Source organism: Battus philenor, unplaced genomic scaffold (assembly GCF_028537555.1).
Source record: "Battus philenor isolate CCGP_79_NKW_IND1 unplaced genomic scaffold, ilBatPhil1.0.hap1 SCAF_6, whole genome shotgun sequence".
NCBI lineage: Eukaryota > Metazoa > Arthropoda > Insecta > Lepidoptera > Papilionidae > Battus > Battus philenor.
In genome coordinates, this window is record NW_027181726.1 from 13,852,658 (window position 1) to 13,877,891 (window position 25,234).

Here is a 25,234-nt window from a genome sequence, read left to right on the forward strand (position 1 = left end):
ATATATTCAGATATATATATATATCTAAATATATTTACACATATCAATTATTATAAATTAAAAGCTAATACTTTTAATGTAAATAGAATAAAAGTAGATGATTAGTACTCTTACAAACATGGTGAGATTATTTAACTAACAAATTATAGGAAGATACCAAATTCAAAATAAAAAATTAAGAAAAGAAGGCAAAAGCTGAAATTGTTAACTTTAATGTTCCTAATGGGGAATGTATTATTTTTCGTGTGGCAACACAGTAGCAGCGTCGCCATCGCGATCTCCCCTTTATTTTCATTTAGTTACTTTCGATTCGCCGTAGAAGTAAGTTTACGCTCAACTAACGAACAAGTAAACAAGTAAATCTGTGAGTGATCTCAACTGGTGAAGTTTATTGTGTGACTTGCAGTGTAATCAAAATGGGGTGTGGAACGAGTTTCGTGAAATATGTGCTGTTTTTCTTCAACCTGGTTGTGGCGGTGAGTACTACAAAGGGCGGGATAACCGGTTTGGTTTCGTGCCGCTAGATCGCTGGCTGTGGTCAACGGACAGTGGAAACAAACGCCCTACGTGGCTGCTTCATTTTTGAAAATACCTAATATCCCTTATAGCTATTGAGTAAAGTTTAAGTTCCTTTATATTTGGCTCCTAATAATTTATTTTCTTAATTATACGCTACGTGCGTTTTATTTTATTCATCAGCACACCGCTTGATAAAATTTAAAGATCGGTTATAGACTGATTTGAAATTTAATATAGTTACAGACCACAATTATTACTTATATCATCCTATTACAAATTACTGCATGATTATTTTAGATTGTGTCGAATAAATTTGTTATAATGACATTTATCTAGCTCCGAACTGCCTTTTTTATATTTAAATTTTATTATAACGTAAAAATTAATTTAATAATGAATATGCCCGTTTTGAGTTTTCAATTCAAATGTTTTGTATTGTAACTCTTGTATAATTTTAAATATTAACGGTAATCTGGTTACTAAGAAAATATGCCATGTTTCATATAGGATGTGTTTTGATTCTTCAATACATTTTTATTCTGTATATCAAAATTATAATGTTGCATATAGAAGATATTCGTTTAGCAACTAGAAAAATTTTGTGTAAAAATAACTATATAGTCTTTAGTAAGCATTTAACCTAAAGTCCAGAAAATTGCTTAAGACATTCTTTAACTATCTTTAACTATAGTTGATGAAGATTTTTCCTAATAAAGTGTACTTTCGCTATGTGTTCTAAATGATAGATGTTATATGTGCTTGCTTTGTAAGGGTTGTATTTAGTGTTGTTCTTTGCTGTTAATGTTTACGGTTTAAGGTCTTCGTCGAACTCAGATCTATGAGTCTAAGTTAAAGTTAACGTAATCTGTATGAACATTTAGATTTAGAACTAAAAACTAGGTTATAGATTTGTTTCGATCGTTTACGTTTCGATAAGTGTAAACTGTAGTATCGATTCAAATAATCGATTCCTCTGAACGCTGCAACACTAGTGACTCAAGCGTGTCGTCAGAATGATTTTTAGTACGTACTCCCAAATAGGTACTGACTCAATGTTGGTCAGTAAATATGACATCACTCGTTTTAATAGTTAGTGAACATTATTCAAGACGAGTAATCAGCGGGGAATATTTTTCGAAAGAATATTTCTGGCATTGAATGTCTGTAAAGATAAATCTTATGGCTTATGGATTGTAATCACTGAACAATTGAAACACTTAATTTTCCCCTCATAAAAAATTAAATTGTGATTGTATCACAATTTAATTTTTTATACGTTTCATTAAAATTATTATCAAAGTTGGAAATGATAGTTTGTTTTTAAAATACAACTGAGACATTTAACTAGGGTATTATGTTAATGAGAGATTACTTTGAGTTTCATGTTTAGTCGTTATAAATGACAGCATCTATTTTTCTATTCCGAAAATATAATTTATAATGGCTTTTAGGCCTAGGCACTTTAAAATTGTTTTTCCAGAAAGTGAAGACACAGAGTCCTATCTAGTAATATTTTGTTTAAATCAATATGCTTCTTCACGAGATTTTGCAATACAAAATACAATTTATCAGGATCAATACTTATTACCTTAGAGTAAATTTCCATGGCTTTCATACGGTAGTAATATATGAAACATCTTACTTCATCATCAATTCAGGCGTAGGATGGTTAGTGCTGGACATAGGTCTGCCCTATAGATTTCCAAAAAAAAACTAGGATAAATAGGAAACAGTGTATATCCCAGCGTCTTCCGATCTTCTGGAACCTTCCAATCTCGTAATGTTAATCTCTTTCAATACAAAATTTTCCTCTAGCCAAATAGCTAGAGAAAAAACAAGGAAAAAGATTAAATAGAGACAAATCAACCTTTGTTAGATTTTTTAATTGGCCTATTGTTTGCATGATTTACGGTTTTACCTAGTTTGAAGTGACTAACCCCTGACGTTTTGGTAGTTCTAGGAGAGATATCAGAGTGAGCTATCGAACTACTTCAGTGAAACAACCTAAGTACCGACATATTGTTTTACTATATTGAGAACTCGCGAAACTTTTAGGTGGCATACATTGATTTATGAAGTCGCTAGGCGCAAAGGTCCCAAAGAGTGCCTTTTTGGTACACGATTTCCAGCGTATTACGCCTACCATGGGTTTTTATTCACAAAATTAAAATATAGTCAAGTTTATAAATAATCGAAAGTTTAACGTGTGTTCTATAAACAATAATATGCATAACTATTTTCACATATTAGACAGTATATCTATGTGTATATGTTTGTCCCATATCTATCATCATGTAGTAATATCTTGGGACATTTTAGTTGCCTTAATAAGCTATTAATTTGTCGCTGCCGGCATCGCGTGATGGCGTCCCTTCCCACACCGCGTCACCCCCGTACACCTGGGGCAACAGGTAGAATTATTGAATAATAAATGGTTCGGAAACTCGTGCTCTTTGCTTAATATTCATGAGTAACCTTTGTGGTGAGTTGTTTTGTCTTCCGTCACGGTACAAATTCATGACGCATTGACTCTGCAAGTGACGTGCTTAGTGGATTGAAAGGAGCTTTATTATCGTGTGTCTAGCCGGGTATTAGTTCTCTTACATAATGACAATTTTTGAATTTTGAATGCTGGCTATAAAAAATATTTAATTTGAATTTCATATGTTTTACGAAGATAATGTTGACTTTTTTTACTATTTTAATATTTAAGCATGGATAGAACCTACGACCTGGCTATTTATTCTTATATACGCATTAGAATTTGATATATACTATATGGGATAAATGGTATTTTTTCCTAAGAAAAATTATGTTCGACCCAAAATCATATTTTATTTTTTTAAACAAGATAAATGTATTTATTATGAACGCACTAACACACACACGCACACAAACACACACATACTGTTTTAGGTGTAGAATATTTTGTTATAAAGAAGCTTTTTTGTACTAGAATAAATTGAAGTCGCGTTAGTCAACTATAGAAAATAAATCTTGTCAGATAGCGTATAGAATAGATAGCCGTTGGAGCTTAAGATCCCGGAGCAAAGACCACGGAACAGTACCTTTAAACAAAGCCTTATTCACACTTAAAAGTCAAAAAGTATGTCAAGGAAATATTACAGTCTCAAGGAAATCATATGCGCGACGTGACGTTTCCAAGGCGAGGGTAGGTGGAAAATTTATCCTTATTACCTTCCTTATCGATCCAATACTAAAAGTCGCACCTAATTTAAATATTTCTCAATATATTTTTTTCCTGTACTAAACAATTTAATTATGATCTTAAGAATTGTATTATTATAATATACAATACATAGTGAATATATTGTTTGTAAGAAGTTAAAATTATTGGCATTAAAATTAATAGCAGATGTAATGTTCAATAGGCAATTGTTAATATTAAAAATAAACTATTTTCCTGAAAAGTTCTTCAACAATCAAAAGCGTATTCTTTGCCATAAATGTTTTTTTTAATATCTACATTTCTCGATGATATAGCATGTTATAACTAAAAAGTCTGCTATATATATTGCTACGCTATATCCTGTACCACATGTTATAGCATAGGCAATAATGGTTGTCTAAGAAATCGTGGTTTTACTATATCACCTTTGTACTACATTTTGCCTACTACATGTGATTTACTTTTATGTCAAAGAATAAAGAGTAAATAAATAACGTTACGTAATATAATTTTGTTATTTAAGGTATAACGTTATAGCAGTAAGTAAAATTCGCGGCAGCTCCTCTATAACCGACTTGCCTGTAGCGGTGACATCATCGCTTCGACCACGTCGCCGCACCGGCGCCCGAGATGCTTTTAAATATATCTTGTTTGGTACGCGGGAATCTATTTTGTTAAACGCAACCCGATTTTAAAAACCTGTTCGGTAACAATCGAAAAAATATACCAACAGTTTGATTTGTATAATTTGAATACGGTTATGTAATTGTTGGATTTTTGGTCGCCTCTTAGAAGATCATCGTTCTAGTCTGATGGTAACTTACTGAATGACTACGTTGATTTTTTATATCTAATATATAGAATTCTCGTGTCACAGTGTTCGAACTTGAACTCCTTCGAAACGGCTTGACCGATTTTTACCAAATTTTACATGCGTATTCAGTATGTCTGAGAATCGGCTACTATCTATTTTCCATACCCCTAAGTGATAAGGGTGGTCCACCCCTAAATTTTATTTTTAATTTTTTAGACAATTTTTTTGGTTTTTATTTTATTATGATACAGCATACAAAAATACATACAAACCTAAATTTTCACCCCTCTACGATCAACCCTTATCTTACATTTGTTAATTAAAAACTTTAATTTTTTTTTGCAAAACAACGTTTGCGGGATCAGCTAGTAATGTATAAAATAATTAACGATTAATTACTTTGAAGTGACAGTAGGCGAGGTACATCAATTTTGCAACTGATGGCCGTTGACCGATGTATGGCCGTTAGTTATGATCTTGGGTAGTCTCTGACTGCGGGTAGCGCAATATCAGCCATCGTGGTGATCTCTGGGTGTAGGCTTATGCCTTGCAGCGGGTTGCCTATCGGCTTATATAATGATGATGAAATGAAGATTCCAAAGTGATCTAAGCGTCAATTACTCTAACAAAGATATTTTGAATTTCAATATGACGTGGGTAAATATGATGCAATAGAACGGGGATAAACCCAATACAATAAATAACTTTATTTCCTTCAGATTGGATTATACATAGCTTAGTTCGACATATTTAAATTTTATTTTATATTCGCAAACATGGCTATGAAACTTGATTGTGTTAAGAGAATACGTTACCATAGAAACCAGTTTAAAATATTCAATAGAAAAACATTGTAACGAAAATAAAAATCCACGAAAGTGGTGTAATAAATTGTATCTGTGGTTATGATAATGAACGGAATGGTTAAAATTGTTTTGATTGATTAATGTTGCAGACTTCAATGATATTTCAGACGTTTCGTGGAAAAACCTATTTTTTTTTTATTTGTCGCTGCACGCGAACAAATTAGCTGCGTCTCGTAATATTACTCGTTTATTATTATTCAATTATTTGAATATTCTGTTACTAAGTTTAAGATTAATATATGTATTATGTAACAATGTTAAAATTGTCACGGAAATGAGATTTTAAATGTATTGTACTTTAAGGCTTACATTATCTTTATGATTTCAGCGCTAGGATGTCCACTACTGGACATTGGGCTTATCCATAGATTTCAAATAGGTCCTGTTAGAGGCGATCTGTTTTCAGCGTCTTAACTACATCATACTTAACAAGGCTATATTCAATCGTATTTTTGCGGAATAATGTTGTTAATAGAATAAAAGGAATAGATCTAAATAAAAAAATATTTCATTTCTTCTATTCACATTGTATTAATTAATTTGCATTATAAGTTTGCATTTATCTTTTAAAATTCGAAAAATGTACCATTTACTGAAATGCAGCGGTTGCTCAACTGATGGTAACTTACGTGCTAAGTTAGGCGCTGCTAAATAGGTTCATAAAGTTCAAATTTGTCAAAAATGTGTATGACTCACTTATATAGACCTCCAAATGCAATATGTAGGTACATAAGAATTTATATACGTTTAATCGTTACATCCGTAATAAAAACACACAATTTGTATGGTAAGCGATGAGCGAATGAAGTCATGGGGACGCAAGACGCCGATAAGGCGCCCGACAGCGATATTTGATTGTAATATATATACACAAACGTATACAACACTCTTTTACAGTAATCACTTGTGTATGTCAAGAAAAAAAAGGCCAGAAGAAACGAATTTGATAGACACTAGTGCCAAGTTGACCTGTATAATCATAACAATTTCAGCCATAGGACTTCGACTGATTATAAGTCTTCCACATACAATCTAAAAGACCTGCGGAAGTTACCTGCTTGCAGCGTTTCCCGACGACCCTTATCGATCTGTGGTCTCCTCTCCATAATGACAAACCTTATTTTACGATAAAGCTGAAGCTATGAGGTTTCCAAAAGGTTCCAGATCTAAAAAGAGTCCATATTAAACATGTTCGGATTTTTAATCACTTTTACAAACGATCTTAACACAGGAGTTAGACCAATATAAAACAGTTAAAACAATTAGTATAAAGTTATATGACTAATTGTTTTACTTGAAAAATGTTGATATTTTAATTAATTTTCGTTTGAACCTGTAATACAATATATTATACAATTTATATTATTCACTCTGTGCATTAATTATATAGGATTGCCACTGCTCACAAAGAAGTTTATGGAGAATGAGCAGCAGCGTTTTCTGCGTATCATAATACAACATTACGATGACCGCCTGCCAAGCGACAATGGTATCCTAATAGATATCTTTGGGGGAGGACTATGTTTTGCAGTGAAAGTCTTTGATATGAAACTACGACAAACTTATAAATCTTTTTTATAACTTAGACACCCAAACTCTCAATAAGAATTAGAGTTCAGGACAAATCATTTTTAAAAGTAAAGAACGTGCATATAGTTAGAATCAATGCGCAGAATATCATCATACTAGATCTGAAATAGCTATTATTACCAGCAATGTTGATAGAATACAAGTTTTTTCAACAAGATGTATTCATCACCTGTTGATGGCAGAGATACGTCACATTAAAATACCTAAGTAGAATGACTTCTAGAATGTACTTAAGTGAGTACATGTGCACTTAAATGTACGTAAAAAATATTTTACTAAGCGGTAACTTACAGCGGGCGATATAAGTCCAGTCCTCATGTCTTTCTTTGGGGGAAGCCAATGTTTTGCAGTGGACGTCTATCAGATGACATGACAATGAAGCATCAACTTATATTTGATAGTTCAGTTTATGCAGTCTATTGATTTTAGCGGATAATAACTGTTCAGCGATAATCGTAAATGATTGTTTAACTACGTGAAATCGTGATTTCGCAACGAACGATTGTGAAATAGCAGTTTCTCATATTTAATATTCAAGGATACTTCGCGATTGAATCTTTACAGCGATTGTCAACATTGATCTCGTAAACCAAAGGGTCATCCATTTTGTATTTTTTTTTCATATTGACATAAAAAAGGTAACTGGCAGATGTAATTGTTCATCACGCATTTGTATTTATTTATTGTAAAAGTTTTGAATGGCTGAATATGACGGGCTTACCATCATATGAGAGTAAGAACGGTAAGAATTGTGGTTCATCTTCATCACCGTATTTTTGTATAAACCCGCCGTTATCTTCGTTATTTTGTACATAAGAGTAGTCACCTTGTTTAACCATTAGTAAAGGTTGTGGTGGACGGCCTTGCATACCGTGGTCAATTACTTTTGATTCAAACTTAGGTCCGATAAGTTGTGAAGTTGTAAGTAAAAGGAGGTTGGGGCGGCACTTTAGCTGCAATTAGCATTTTGCTTGCACTACCGTGAATATTCTTGCACATTAACTTACTCCTATATATCTCATTTGCTGTCAATTAATGTACAGTACATTCTTTTATTAAATCACTATTTCCAGAAATAAAAAAGAAAACTAAATGATAATATAGTAAGAAAAAGTGTTTTGAAAATTCGAACACTATATTAAAATTAATATGTTAGCCAAAAGCTATTGGCCGGTGACATACGAATAAAAAAATAATGTAACGTGACATTGAGTGATACCTAAACAGATACTGTAAATAGTTATAAAAGCTTCATATCTTTTTGCTGATAAATGAGCTATATATTCACCTCTTTGAAACATAACACCTATAAACAATAAACCTGAATGTCTAAGTTAGACTTGTAACACACATGTAATGATATTTACTGACATACATCTGATGTTATAAACAACAAGGTTTACCGTTATTTTGTAAAGTCCTAGTGAGCCCTTATTTCGTTGTATCATTTCTAAAGTAAGACGTTCACGGGAGACTCGACGTCTTGTGAAAGTTTTGTGTTTATTATTCAAGGTAGAGCTATGGTACCACAATAGACTACACTATTAAACTCAACAAAATAGCTTATTTAAATATACTTGTATAGTATAATGAAAGAGGATTTAATATTATTGCGCAGGCGAAAAATTAAAATATATTTTTTATGTTAAGTATACGATTGCCTCTTTCATTATACTATCTTATCATGTGGAGGTTAAGACATATATACTCTGGGTCGCATTGAGATCACATTTCATATTACGTTCCCAATAATAATTATTAATAGGTATTAAATGTTTTAATTTCATACAAAGAACTGATTAACTTAAAATGATCTTGGAAATTAATCTTATTAAGTCAGTATTTGTAAATCTTATTTAAGACACGAATGTTTATATTCTAATAATTTACCGAATAGTCAGCGTTATCGTCGAACTGTAGTGTACGTGATGCCATTGACATATATAAAAAGGCAAATTAAAACAATTCTTATGTGAAATGAATTAAAATTTCTTCTTGCTCGTTAAAACTGTAACTTAAGACGTCGTGATAGGTTTCGGAATTCGATTGCGCTTGGCACCTTGATAACATGTCGTTCTGTTGAATAGATAGGATGTCATTAAGTAAGTATCGACTTGCAACGTGATGCGTCTCGATCAGACTATACTTCCTGCTTTGCTACCATGAAATTTATTTATTCACATTATTAACACGTTGAACGCCATGGCGGACACCATGTGTCCGACAGCATACTGCCCCTGGGGCCACACCATTAAATCGAAAATCGTCAAAAAATCGCCAAGGTGTTTTTTTGCAAATATTGTCAATAAAACCCTTAAAAATAATGGGCGACTTACGGAAACAGCGATTTACCCATTATTTTTCTGCGGGGCTGCACGGGTCACATGCCTTGGTAAAAACAGTCGAAACACTATCCGTTGGCTCCCTAGAGGCTTCTGAAGTGATCGAGGGCATGCGGACACATGGTGTCCGACGCGGCCTCTTGGATCCAACATGATGGCAGTCACACGGTTCCGTCGCGGCCCACTGAACTAAACATGGTATTTAGTCTGGCGTTCAACGTGTTAAACACTTAAATAAATTCATTTATATCGATTACTTATATATAATGAGAAGAATGCTAAAACTATATACAATTGGTAGGAGGTGGTTTTATTTTACATTTAGAGTACATATCTTCTCCTTGATGGAGAGGTTACCGATATACGTGACCAGCGGGCTGAGGTGAGCTACCACACAAGGCTGTATTCGTTCCAATAGCGAGGATGATCAGCAGTGATCGAGGAAGAACTACATGTAGCGTTTATTTACATATTTATTAATTAAAATTTCGTGCGTAACTCAATGGTAGTGCCCGAATTTAAATCAGTGTTCGAATTTGAGTTTAAACGCGCAAGAATAATTTAAAACAAAAGTATTGTAGCCCTAGTGGTCAGTAACATGGAGCGTGAACGCTACAGAATACAATTTGTTCTATACTACAATTAAGACCTCTTATATGGCTTCTTTCAACTTAAAATACATGACTAAGAAGGTTCCAAAGGCGCCTTAATCTGAAAAAAGCAATAAATTTTAGATTTTTTTTTTCTAATATTCACTTACGATTATTCATAACACAAGTAGATAGCTTCGTTATTAAAAATCTTCCACAGTATAAAAGATCCTTTGTTTAAGAAACATTTGAATTTGTTACATGATAATTCAGAGATATGATATTTAATTTTTACAAATTATTAATTCTGTAGACTTATTATAAGATAACGGCTTATTAGGTGAATTAATATTGTCACACCTTTGAAGCTTTAAACCTATAACTAATAACTTATTTTACGTTTAAAATATGTTTTAGTGTTTTGTATAAGATGTGTTATCGACCGTTCTCCGACTGGAGATTCGAATGACGCAATTGAAATTCGAGACGTCTGACTCCGTAGGGCCCTTGTGGATTAAAACATGATTCCATTAGCTTCTTTGTCTGTAACCACCCCGACAGCTCCTACCTTCAGCGGTCGATGAACTTGCACATTGTGCAATGTTAATATCATTTTGAACTGTTCGTGATCGTTCGCGCGATAAATATATATATATATATATATATATATATATATATATATATTAATTTTCACATATGAATTAAAATATACGCTTATATATAAATACTAAATAGCGATATGTCCATGTCAGTCAAATATTTTTGAACTATGATAAAAAAGGAGCTGACAATTTTAGTGGGTCCGGAAATTATTGTCGTATCTGTCTACGTATTTTTAAGAAAAACCGATTGATTTTTACCGCTCCGCCAGAGAAAATTTGTATACTAAATTGTAAAAGGTTTTTAATAAGGAAAAATTTGTTAAAAATGTAGACGTGTTATAAAAAAGATATAAATAATATTTATCGACACAAAAAATGAAAACTGAGTAACAAAGATATAATTGTTCACGAGTGCCAAAAAACTTTTTGATATTACGAGCAGTAACAACGTCATAACTCGTATACATTATATATGAGCATGTTTTATATAGACGATGTAATAATTTGAAGTGCCTAGAACAACAAAAATACCGTTTTTTCTGATACAGCATTGTCGTAAAAAACTTAAAATAATAGATAATTCATCGCCGACCTTATGGGACCTATATAACATTCAACGCAGAGAAATTTATTTGAATTGTATATAAAAAGCAATTTGACAAAAGGTTTCAGTTATGTTTATGTTTTATTACGACGATATGATCTCTAACTGCAAAATATTTTTAAGAAATATATTTAAGACTAGATCACGAAATGTAGAAGAATGAGATACGAAAGGTGTCCTTGGAAAAACTCCATCCAGTTCTATTTTCTATCAAATAAGAATCTTCTGGAAATGTTGTGTGTGAATAGTCAATATAAATGGTTTTATCTGAATAATAATATCAATAAATAAATAAATTAAATCGTCATCACGATAATTGTTTCAGCTATAGTATCACTGCAGGACATAGTCCTCGGACATTCTCGCTCATAGATTTCCAGTAGCACCGGTAGAAAACGATCTGCATTTATCTATCCCCAAAGATAGACGGTGTCTCCCTTGCTTGGCGGTCTGTGATGTCTTCATTTCAGAAACAAAAGGTCCTTAGATTCCAGACGATTTATATCGAGCAATATTTACAGTTGTTCGTAACATGGATCGAAGTAACCCACATGTTTATTTTGTGACGTATTACTTTTAGTGAAAGCAGAGGGGACAAACGATTCAGCTCGCGTATAGTAATAGTAATATAATTTGTTCCGTGCGGTTGGCGATATTCCAAAAGTCGATGATGAAACGTCTATCCATTGTTAATACAAAATTGCTGTGTTGTTCCATACGTATGTCAATATAGTGGTCACTATCGAAATATCTCCCTAACTACATATTTTTAAATTACACTGTAATTTTCGTTTTTTTTTTACTCTTGAAATGCAATTTATTTTATTGCGCAGAACGCGACAGACAAAGGACATATGGCACTACCAAATCTGCAGAGAAATATGGTGAACAATAATTAATTTTAACATTGTAATAGTTATCCAGAGACATATCTGGTCTCAAACTCGTGTGCGTCTTGTCGATCATGCCATTCCAGTCTCACCGCTCACATACTTGAGGCGGTGACTAACACCGCGCACATTACGTTTTTTCTAACAGCTGTTTTTCATTCATCATTGAGTTTTGCATCAGACGTTAAATATGTAAATGATTACCTTATTTGTTTGCTTATATTGTAACAAATCGATACGCATTTGCGGTTAAGGTGTATACGATCAGCATGGAAGGATTCTAGAACTATGTTCGCATAATTGAATCTGATGAAAAATCATAATGAATTGAGGATTACCAGAAAATAATTATATATATATATATATATATTTGAATACCTGTATATTGAAAAAAAATCAGATACACATTCATGTTATATATATATAAATATGATAAATTATTAATATTTGTGTATTTTAATTTGTTACGTTTAGAATGTTTTGATTTAGCATAAGAGTTATCGTTCTCATCTTTTTGTATTTGACACAAAACAAGACAAACAAATAGAATAACATTAGATTTATTAGTTAGGCAGTTCGCTTTTCGAGGCCGTCTAGGTTTATTTCTGCCGCCAAAAAGAGGTGCGCAATTACTGTATCCCGGGCACAGTGGAGATGTAGCTAGCAAATTTATTTAAATAATGAAATGTTTTCAAACAATTTCGTCTTTTTGTTCTGATCTATCTGGATCTTGTTTTGAAGTGTTATTTTATTAAGTCGTGGTTAGTTATCCAGCTCGATTCACAGAGCGACTTCCCCGAGATCACAGGAACTATCAGATGGGTTGGCTGGACTAAAGCAAACCTTGACGCGAAACTAAGCATTGTCTTTTGGTTGTAGATAGCAACTAGTCGAGGCAACATAAGACGTGGGCTGTCATAAGACAGATCCTAGGTGGTTTTCTTCATCACGCCTGAATCCATGAGCTTGCTGCGGAAGTTTGCTTTTCAGCTTCGAGGCAACTGGTGATGGATCTCGACACTTTGTTGAATTTCATGATAAAATAGCAACAGACAAGTGTTAATGTTTCGTAAAAGCGTGTGACTTCCTCGGCATTGTAGGGATCATATTAAATGCGATGGAATTAACCATCGGTGTGATTTTAGAGTGTTTTTTCCCCGGGAGAATTAAGAGATCTTCTTTCTAAGAGACAAAGATTATAGGATTAGTCTCCCTTGTTTCGGTTGTCTAATTTTCGAAAATATGAATGAAACTAAATCTAGAAAAGTAACTTCAATTTAAAATCAAACTGTTGCTAAGAGGTAAGATTACTCAAGAGAATAATCATTTGTAGTATTGGTGCCAACTTATATTAGTTTTATTGGATTAACTTATCCCGAGCTATTCAGACCCAAAGTCCGGATTCAAACTTTCTTTCGGTTCTACAGATTTGTACGAAATTATTTTTGTGTCTATGTTGAAAAAGGATGTCTCAGTCGCAGCAAGTCCGAAGTAATCCGTCCGTAAATAAAAAATTAAAACGCAAAAGATGTTTCTCCTTTTGTACTCTGCGACTTTTCTTTTATCTATATTTATTTTTAGTTTTTTTCCCCTATTCGTCTTTGTCCTTTTCTTTGTAGTATTTCATTGTTTCCACGAATGAAATGAAAATAGAATTTCAACGAGATAGACGCCCTTTAGTGTTGGTCTACACAGCATGATTGATAATAGATGTAAAAGCTATAAAATGGGTGAACAAATAGCATGTTTGCTGTCAATTAATGTGTGGTACCTTTACCAAAGCAATGATCGCTGAAATAATAAATAACGCAGTAATAATATAGTAAGTAAAATTATTTTCAAAATAAGGATCGCTTATTTGTGTCTGCATAAGTTATTCGCCTGTTACATTCCAATAGAAAACTGTATCGTATATCTGAGTGATCATTTTTTACAGAGTGATCGGAAACAGGTATAAAAGCTCAAAAAAATTTTTTTTTAACATTTTTAAAGGCGGATTTAATGCCTTTAAGCATTTTCTACTGGCCACCGTGGTGGTGCATATGATTGTGAGTGGACAGATGTTCAAATGTTGTATAAGTTTTTAAGTTGACCAATTATCTATACATTCTCCCTTTTAAAGCGTTTACATTTTTAAACCAATAACAATGCATGTTAATAAAACTATGGTTTAATTTTAAACTCTGTCGCTTTTTATCTTCATTGGCGTGAATTCGTTGTCAAAAAATGATGGATGCGGGCTTCGGCCGCAGTGTCTGGTTTTCGAAGAGCTGACGCCAGTCAACCCTCGTACGGTCCCGCAATTATTGTTTCATAAAACCATCAATTACACAACAATGACATGCAAACGCTAGTTTGTGTTGGTTAAGTATTTTTAATTAGTTTTATTAATTTATAACGAGGGTCAACAATAACGATACTAATATGTGCCCCTAGTCTTTAAATTTTTATTCATTTACAACGACTGTATTAATCTTTGGAGTTTCATTTATTTTTTTATTAAGCAATTGTTAGCCTATATAAAAATTTATAGATACTTACAGAATTTACTCGCTCTTTTATTAACCTATTTCTCGATTTGAAAGATATTAAATCTGGAAACTTCATCATTTCAGCCGTGAGAGGTCCGCTGATGGATATAAGCCTCGTCTAGAGGCTTCCAGAAGGATCTTTTGGAAGCGTCCTTTGAGTTTTCCATTAGTAATAATATCATGATCATCAACTATAGGGGCCGAAAGGTTCTTGAGTAGCGACCACGAGGTGGACCGCTGATGTGTTTCTAATATGATAATGATGATGGCCTAGTTAGACCTGAGTAGATCGACCAAACTGAACCGACTTACTCAGAGATATAAATAAGCAAATAAAATTAAATAACCTGCTAAACAGCACCATTTTAAAATAGAGTACTTAAAAATAATGTTGTAAAAGCTCGAAACCGTAAGTAGTATTAGTAAAAAAGAAAACGATTCGTAATGTCACTTTCACAGTTTAATGATTTCATAACGCTGTTACCGGATTCAATCATAGAAAAAGCACGTTAATTACGTCCGCGAGCGTCGATCGAAAAGCGTTGAACGACATTCGTCTATTTTAAGAGAATCTAGGTCGCAGCTAGGTGGGGTCGGTGACCTGCCGTAAAGGTAGTTATCGCCCCCATCCAGTGGGAGGAACCAGTGATTACACGCCGTTGCAATGGAGCTTTGTTCCGAATATCCCCCTAGCTCTAGCCTACCTTTTACTAAAAGTTCTATGAATTTTTAAAAGCTTTTTGTCACAAGAAAAAAATCTGTTCTTAATTTCGTAATTTATTTTGCTATAACTCATGTTGCTATTTTGACTGTTGAGATCTCGTTAAGTATTTCAATTGGTAAATCTTTAACCAAACAAAAATCTGAAATTAATAAAATCTTGTACTAACGCTGTTATTTATTGGTCGTAGACAGACGCAAACATTGTGATAAAACGTTTCTTTACTTCTAACTATTGTTTCCAATAATCGTATCAACATTTTATATTAAATATGTTATGTGTACCATCATAGGACTTCAGCCATAAGACTTCCTCTATTGGATTATAAAGGTATACCCCATGGATTTCCAATAGAACCAATTGTATTCAACGTCTTCCTCCGCCCTGAACAAGGTTGTCGTGAGTTTGCCAGTGTGTATTCTCCACTCCATAACCTTAAATTCCAGTGGCTATCTGATCTGGGGTCTATATAGCCTGCCCGCTGCCACCTAGCAAGTTAATTATTTCAAAAAAAATATTAATTTTAATAATGTAATTAATTAAAAAACACGTCTAGAGAACTAATTAAGACATTTCAGTTGTATTAAGTGTTCTCAAGAGCAGAGTCAAGTCACGCCTACTCTTAATTAATTATTACTTTATTCTATTTCGCGTAACACTACAAATGTTTTCTTTTTAAATTAAAATGTCGCGGCGCTATTTACCATTGTTTTTAAAAACAATAGAGACGTAACGTAATGGGTTGTTCATCTGATTCTTAGTTATGCTATTTACTTATATCGTAGTGCTATTTAATTTTTTAAACGCTAAATGCTGTAAAAGACCGCTTATATATGCTTTAGGAACTTTTTTGTACCTTAATGAATTTTAATTTATGAATACCCTAGTTTAACCCTAAAATAACTTGTTTCTTTTGGTCTTTACTGTTCAGTCTTAACACGTCCGTTGCCTTACGAGATATAAAAAACTCCTACGCTTTATATACCCTACACAATAAGCTTATAGTTTTTTTGAAAATGTTGACGTAGCAAGCGTTTTAACTTTGAAACATGGAGTTTATAAAGACATGTTCTTTAAGTCTTAGATACGCTTACAAAGTTTTATTATTCATTTATTATTTACAATGATTTTCTATTAACTGTTAGTGATGCAATAATTACAATCTTAAAAGGTTCATTTTAAACTATATATCATCAAGGTTTATAGAAGTTTGTTATTGAAATTTCTTGACATTTACATTACTACAAATATCATTTTTACACATCCCCAATATATGGTTGTATACTAAGAATCATTATCACGTGTTTTGTAGATTAAAAAGTAAAAAATCTAATTTTGTTTCGTTTCTAAACCCTTTTAATTTATATTTTGTGTGAAAGAAGACGTTTAAGGCATCGTTGTACACGCAAATCTTTGAATGGCATACCAGCCTTGCGCTATTTCCATTCAACTGGTTACTGAGATAAAGATTCAGACTGTCTCTTCTTTATCTCTATTACAATTATTAATATATTAACTTTGCTGTTCTAAATATGGTAGGATATTCTACTTTAGAAACCTTTATTAGTGTTATTTAATTTTAATCGAAATATTTTTACACGAAATATCGTGAACGGCAATGGACGTTAATCTTTATTGCGTGTGAGGTGTTGGAAAACAAAATGTTCATTAAAAACAAATTGAATGCAAATCGTCGGGCGAATGATGTCATCGGACGTAAGGACACGGTGCGTGCGCGAGGCGACACATTTCACAGGCGGCTGCGTGTTTGTTACGACACGCCGCGTTGGCTGTGCGTTCTCTGAGAGTCAACGACGCGTTTCCTTTGCTTTGATAAACCACTCATATTCAATTTTTTCTCGTTCCCTGTCTGTGTTTCTGTTAATTTACAGGTGTTAAGTCTTCGACAGGGAAATACTTTATACTGTTAAAATCTTTAAAGCTTTTACAAATTTCCAACTAGTAATAAAAGTATTTATTATTTACTATCTGTTTCTGTAGACTTTGTTTTGTAAGAATTTTTGGCTTGTTGCAGTGATAAAATGATCACTACAAAATATTAATTTATTTATTTTTATGTTGTAACTTGACAGGCCAATAACTCTTGGTAGTACAAGGGTAATATTAATTGCTTCAAGTCCATTAAGAACGGTCGATAAAGCATCTTTATACAAAACACAATTTTTTATATTAACAGTTACATTACTTCTGAAACTCTTCTCCGAATTTTTTGATTAAGATTGCATTTAAAGCCTTTATGCTATAACCAGTCATCCTGTAGGTTAATTGGAATTTATTTCTTTATATTATTGTGTAAATATACTATGATTGACATACCGTTATATTTTTTTGCGATGTGGAATTGTTTTTATAATAGAGAAGATAAGTTTGTTGAGAAACAGTTCGTACGATACGGGTAAAAATAATACAATGTCGTGTGCCAAACTTTAGTTTTTCGTTTAATGCCATGGTTTTATATTTAGATCGATTACGATTTTTAAAGTAACAAATAAAATTAAAATATGTTAGATTAAGAAAAGTGCGAAAAGTATCTAACTCAAAGCAAGATTTTAATTAGGTGCTTATAATGATTTGTAATTCAAGCGAACTTTTAATTTAGTAAAATATAAATATGTAATTTATTTAAAATAGGCACGCCAACAGCAATACATTAGTTTCGTTGGCTTTAAAGGATCTCAACCGGATTGCAACCTCGGATGGGACATTATCCAATGAGTGCATGACAGACGTTGCCGCTCTGGGGCATGGTACATTAACACGCTTGACGGATAGGATAAGAATAAGCTTAGTGGATAGGATAAGAACTAGGGTAGATCTATACCCTTAAACTTCTTCATTCTGTAGAATAGGATTCCCCAGAGAAGAGCAGCGGTAGCACAGCAGAAGATGACTGAGATTTGAGTTCATAGTCGGCGAGCTGGATTCTCGGGATACAATCTTATATAATTCACACTTTGTGCATTAATAATAAAAGATTACCACTGCGTACAAACAAGTTTCCTGAGAATGAACAGCAGCGTCCTCTGCATACCATAAAAATCCTCTGCATACTGCGACTTCCGAACCGTTTGCTAATCATGGCGATTATGATACATCCCCTATAGATAGATATCTTTAAGGGAGGCCAATGCCTTTCAACCAGGCTTACATAGTCTTGCGAAAATTATGCCAGCTTACGTCCTTAAGCTTTTACTAATGACGCTTATAAATGTTTAATTTAGAACGCTTTCGTAGGTCGAATTTAGTTGAAAATATGATATAATATTTCATTAGGAAAATACTTTTAAGTTTTTATTTATTTTTATTCATATCAAGAAACAAGTTTTTTTTTATATTAGAATAATGTGGGCGGTAGAAAAGTCTTTATAGGACTATAAAATGAACTATGCTACCGAAGTCCATGTTACATTTTGTGATTACGTAAAAAAACAAGATAAATGGATTCCTTTAAAATATTTAAACGTACGACGCCCCTCGAGTGTCAACGATCTCTACCTTACCCTCCGGATATACGCCATATGATCATTTTTACTAAGAAACGGGTCGTGTTTGAGTAAACACACGTTTTGTAAAAAATAAAAACCAAACGCATATCGCATATTTTTTTTATTAGCACTTCATGTAGTGAATGGATATAATTACGCCTGTATCCGTCTGTCGTCGCGAGATATAAATACCGCAAGCTGATAGTGAGGAGGATACCCCGCGTTCAAGCGATGGTGGTCGAGAGATACCCGTGTCTCTCCTGACTACCGAGTAGTCCTTCCTAAATCTACATCATTTCATTCACTACACTACACCTACACGGGCATAGTTTCTCATCGTGCCAACGTCATGAATGTTATTGGAATACGAACGTACAGAGTGAATTTTAAGACCTCTGTTTGAGTGAGCTTAATTTCAGTGAAGCTGCACAAAGCCTCTATTAGTTAGCAGCAAATGATGCGAGGGCACTTTATGTACCCATGCAGTGTGGAGAGCCGTGTGGTACACTCGTGTGTCGTGTACACTCGTGCGTAGTGTACACTCGTACGGTGCGTGGACCTGTGCGCTGTGTACACCAGGCCTTTGCCTTGCTGCGGGCTTTAATCAGCTAAGAAGAATAATTTAACTTGTAAAGGCTAGGATTAGGGTTAAAGATATCGATTTCTGTACTGTTATCTGTGGTAAAATTTATTATTGTAAACTTACGATAATTGTAATAGGTTGTAAAATGGATTATCTATGAGCTTCTAATAAGCTTGCGTTAGAAGTTAAACTTCGCTGACTTGGAATCTTCAGGAATATTTCATTCGAGTATTGTTTTTACAACTTAAACATGAATTTACGAATAAAAAAGGCGAACCTTTTTGTTTATAGCTTGATTTATTACTGTAGTTCCGGAAGTACAGAAACAAATTATTTAACGTAGCTTTATGGCGGCTGTTGTAAAAATTCACAAATTTACGACGCGTTAAAACCTGGCGTTAAGGTTAAATGGAGCGCTTATATCAATTAACCTTCGTTGAGAGTAATTGGTTGAATTAGTAAGTAAAGAGACAGTGCAGATGTGTATGTTCATGACTCGAAAAATGAAATTTTAGTGTAAGCTTGTATTTAATAAAACGAAGTATGCTCTGAAATTTCTGTAAAATTATCGTGTCGTGTACATACGTACAAATATAAAGTGTGATTGTTTTTAGGTGTAAAAGTTTTAAAAGGTTGAATATGTAACTTATTTGCTGCCAATTTACTTATAGTACAACCCTGTCTAAAATTCATTGGTTTCAAAAATAATACATGGCGTGTGTGATAGTAATAATATAGTAATATAGCAATTTAATAAAAAAAATTACTGTAATATATTTCAGAGTGATACTTTATATAGGTTACTGTAAAAAGGTGCAAAAGAAAATAATTTAATAAATGATGACCACAAAAACATATTTACAAGTTTGACTTGTTTATCTGTAGATCAATATACAACTATAGTATTTATTGTTAATATAACTAACGCGGTTTAAATACGCGATTTGTTATAAAATTAAAATCAATAACCGGACGAAAACACGGGCAAACTGCCAGTTCTAAATGAAAGGGAAATATTTTATGCGTTTTAAATAAATACGTTCGTTCGTTGATATGAGTCGAACCTTTCAGCGGGGTCCGTGTTTATGTTATGAACTATTCACGAGCGCGTATTTATAACGCGGTGCGTTAACCGAGCCACCTATGAGCGCCGCACGTGCGCAACGCTCGCTCGCCACTTCAATAAAGAGTTCGTCTGCGGACTCTCGTTGACGACGTTCTAATAACTACGTACTTATATTTATTCCTCTAACGTTAAACTTCTATGACTCTGCGTGTTATTTGGCGAGGAAATATACGCTGAAAAAAATACCTGAAAAATACCACCGACGTTGCTAAATGAATTTCTAAAGTTGCATTGGGCGACGTATATTACTCGTGCAATACGTTATGATTATCGAGTGATGGCTACTAACCGGTAGACGCGGTGTGAGTAGGCTCCACTGGGTGGACCGATGATATAATTAAGGCCCGTAGATGAACGAAAGTTACCGGCATAGCCCAGCGTATTCGTAAGCTGAAGTGGCAGTGAAGAACGGATGGCTATTGGGCTTTTAAAGTATAAGTGGCTACTTCGACTAGGAAAACGGACTACCTTGTTAAGGTTGTTTTAAAACGCTGTACCAGTTTAAGGCTGATCTTAAACTGGTCCTATTAAATCTATAGGCGAGTCCATATCCAGCAATGAATATCCTACGGTTTAAATTATGAAAATTAATGAGAGTATTGATGGTCGTAGTGGTCAGTGGACCCACTACGTACATAGTTTTTATTTAAACGCTACATATTGGTTTTTTTACTTTGAATATTTAAAAAAAATTGTCTATGTGGGCACTCTCGAGCAAGAAAGTCTCTTTAAACTTACCACGCAATAATTCGTTCCCGAGCACCGTATAGCACCCTTCCTACAATGCAATAGACCCGACACCTGCACGGTGTATTGATGGAACGTTGAAAGGTTACTTCTCTGTAAATAAACATGGCTCCTATATTGCAAAATAGAATTCCGAAAACTATTCGTTGGTAACAGACGCTTATTACTGCCTCAAATAGTTTGGAATTGAGTACTAAAAGCTTACGGATTAGATTAGAAAAAGTACTAATTGGTTTTAAAAGGTTTAACAATTGTCGAACAGTTACGACTTCTGTGTGCAAGTAACAAATATCACTGCACCACTCCCATCACCAGTAAAGCTGATGTAGGCTTTAACAGATAGACGAATAGACGCTGAAAAAATATCAAGTAATAAGAAAGCTATTATTAAAATCAGTAGCAGCTAACTAGTCCAAGTATTATAATTAAAAATTCTTCAATTTCCAGTGACTATATCTACGTTTACCTTCCTTAAGATTTATAGGCTGCGAATATGATTCATCGTGTACATATGCCGGCGTTCGAGTCAACAATCTTTCCTCCCAATCCGGCAAAATAGTAGTATGCAGCGACTCTACCTGAGGCTCCCCTGGGAACCCTCGAGCTACGCTACCTTAAAAGAAGCCTTAGGACTAGGCACATTTTGCGCCCTGCTACCTCATACCTCATACCCGCGGAATCTTCAAATGCCATTTGGACAGTAGTGAGATTCCAGTCATGAAAAAAAAAGAATCTTTAACACAACGCTATATCACCTTTTGGCTTTCTACATAATATTTCGAGTTATTTCGCTTTATCAATTTATAACAAATACTATAGTATAACTACGTAGCATTCTGAAAATTAAACCAAAATCACGAAATATTATATTTTTATGTATAAATAACCAGTTTATACTTTGGCCTCTGTCGTCTGTGTGCATATTGTTGAAATAACAAGAACTCATTAAAATGAATAATTTTATAATTGCTTATATCATGAATGTAACATTCTTTCACAGAAATAAAATAATTGTTTATCTCGCGTGACGCAATCGTAACGGGATAAAGTTATTTTGGTCGTCGCCATCCGTCCACCTCATAAGGATATGTGGCCACTTTATCATCGACCTCCTCGCGCCGCCTTTTCGTCTTGTTTATTGGTTTAGTTGGCTGCGTGACCTTGATCAACTTATTCTGCGTTACACGTAATAAGATACAAGGCACTTTAGAAAGTGGGTCGGCTAATTTCGTTCATCGTTTCGACGAGACTAACAGATTATTTTGTCTAGATTTTAATTTATCGTGCAGACATCTATACATGATGATTGGTTATAGGTATAAAAGATGAATGTATAGCAGATTTGCTGTCAATGTGTCATATACCCTATCCACAAATAAATGGTATCAGAAATTATAAATAACTTTATGATAATATAGTATAAAAAAGTGTTCATAAAATTCGGAATACACATATTAAAAATAATTATTGTTTTACTATCTGTCTGTGCAGACCACACGACAGATGTTTTTTGCCTGTTGCTTGTTGAATAGTTTCAAAGCGATCTCATTATGTGTTATAAGGTGATTGAAAATAAGTGCAAAAACACCAATAACAAATTATTCTATACATATGTATGTATAAGAGTTGAAACAGAATAATAGCACTTATACTACATATTTACAAAAATTAATATGTCAGACTGGCCAGTGTTTTTTTATACTAGAAGATGAATAATGCTGGGCGTTGTGTCGTTTTAACAGTCATATTATAAAAATATTAATAGCTCTAGATTAGCGAAGCTGTCCTTGAATTATATAATACATTCTCTTCTTCGTTTCAATAAAAATATTTTTGCACAATATTGATTTATTAAAAAATTTGTATAGTTATGTTGTAGTGACAATAATAAAACACGTAATACTTAAATAAATACATTCATGAATTATAAATATGTGCGACTTTTTAATTGATTTTTTTAATATTTAATAGGTATATAAAAAGTTTAAAATATATGGCTATTCACGAAAATTGATTCGTAATTGTTAATTGGATTATGATGATGTATTACAAGACTGTAACCGATATTGTTCAGCGGATTTGCAAGCTAAAAAGGCAGTAGGCTTTTAGGGTACTGGAGAGGAAATGATGGTCCGGCAAGATCAGCGTAGGGACGTCCATCCACAAAGTGGACGTAAGATGCTTCTGAACATTCTTATTGGAAATCTATAGGAGAGGCCTATGTCCAGCTGTGGGCATTCTTCGGCCATAATGATGATAATGATTACGAGACAGCAATAGTTAGAGGTTGTCATTATTTGTATTAATTATTCGTTGAAAAGTTGACCCAACGTCAATAGTTTCGTAATAATAGGTGTGCTCGACGTGCTCCATTTCTCTCCCGCATCGCACCGACTATTTCCGTGACAGGTCTTCAGAAATAACAGACAATAAAGTAACTAGGTTTATGACTAAACGTGATACTGACTGGCCACTGTTCAGCCGCTGAATAAACATGTTTAGTGTTAGCTTCGGCAGACTTCATTTCTATACTGTACACTTGTACTGATGTACACATATAAATCGACTTAATGTATCCTCTTTGTTAAAAAACGAGTTTTAATTTTATGCACTTACTAGATAAGCATCGTCTGCGTGAAATTTAACATAAAAATATTTTATTCAGTTTCGTTTTTCGTTAAAAAAATTTCTTAAAATAAAAGTAGCCTTAGTTATATCTTTATTGCTTCAGTTACTTGTCAGTGTAACTCTCGTCAAAATCGGTCCAGCCATTTCAGAGATTAACCGGAACAAACGGAGAGACAGACAAAAATTAAAGAAAAATTTAGTTTTATGTGTCTAGTGTATAAATTTATAAGCATGCGTAAAAAACAGTTATTATAATATTAAAAACAGACACTTCAATTTTTATTATTTTTATAGATTACAAATTTAGCAGTAATTTCGAAATAAAAACAACTTAGCGTGACAACAAAAGAACGATACTTGGTGAGGCATTTTTTTGTATTGGAAACATTATTTTCTCTATTTAAAATATAACTGTGTCAAGGTTTTTATTATAGCGATAACTATTTTATTCCGTAAGCATAGAATGTATTTTCTATTTTATTGTAATAAAGATAAATAGTATTATAATGTGCACAAAAATTGTACAGTATGTACATATTTTTTCGTAAAATGATACCAAAAATGTTTCTAACATCTGAATAAATACAGTTATAAGTATAGTCTGCAGCATAGGGGTCGTATCTTTAAATATATATCATGTTGATGTCCAACAGTGGATCTTACAATACTCTCAGTTGAAGTGTTAATAGCTTCAACGCTTTGTTATACAACAAAGTAACATTTCCTATAGAAGAAACCTATAAAAAACTATCCGTCATAAGGCAGCGCTTCCTAATTGTGTGAAAGTTTATTTAAAGTTGTTTTGACTAAAAGCCACTTTCTCTCTTGGGAAACCAAGTCATTTCATGTGTAAACAAAATAGCTTCGTAACAACGTAACGTTTTTTTTGAAACACATCACTATTTGCTTTTATGACAGTTACAATTTTTGCGAATAGTAGTAGGTAAAAAGGCAGTAGGAGAAGCCTAGCCCAAGCTTTGTTTTAGTATTTTGCCCCCTCGGGAGACTCGAGTCGGTTGGGATTATTTAGAGTAAATTGTTGAAGGAAACGAAATTATTTAAACATGACTTTTATTTCTGTGTCGAATAATGTTCACATAAGGTATGAAAGTTAATTGTGTATTACAATGGCCTTTAATTGCGGCCTGGTGCCGATTTAAACATCCGGTCTTACGTTATCTTTACATTTGGCTTGTGCAGTTCATCGTGAAACGGGGCAATTTGTATACACCTTGCAAATATACTGTCAATTACATTTGGACTGTTTCTTTTTATATAAATGAAGATAGATTATTTTTATATAAGATAGATTCTTTTTATATAAATGAGACTAAAATTTTGCCTATGCTTTGATTTATAGTAAACTCCATGGAAAGCATTTACAG

General features: G+C 33.3%; 1 protein-coding gene across 3 annotated transcripts in view; it reads left to right on the top strand.

Annotated features, from left to right (window-relative positions):
- The first annotated feature begins 294 nt into the window (after positions 1-294).
- LOC137930138 (CD63 antigen-like) overlaps positions 295-25,234 on the top strand; it is a 42,087-nt gene continuing 17,147 nt past the window's right edge. For all 3 annotated transcript variants that reach the window (XM_068773262.1, XM_068773263.1, XM_068773261.1), the window contains exon 1: positions 295-476. In XM_068773262.1, the coding sequence (XP_068629363.1) occupies positions 417-476 (60 nt within the window). In that variant the 5' untranslated portion in view covers positions 295-416. The remainder of the gene's footprint in view (positions 477-25,234) is intronic.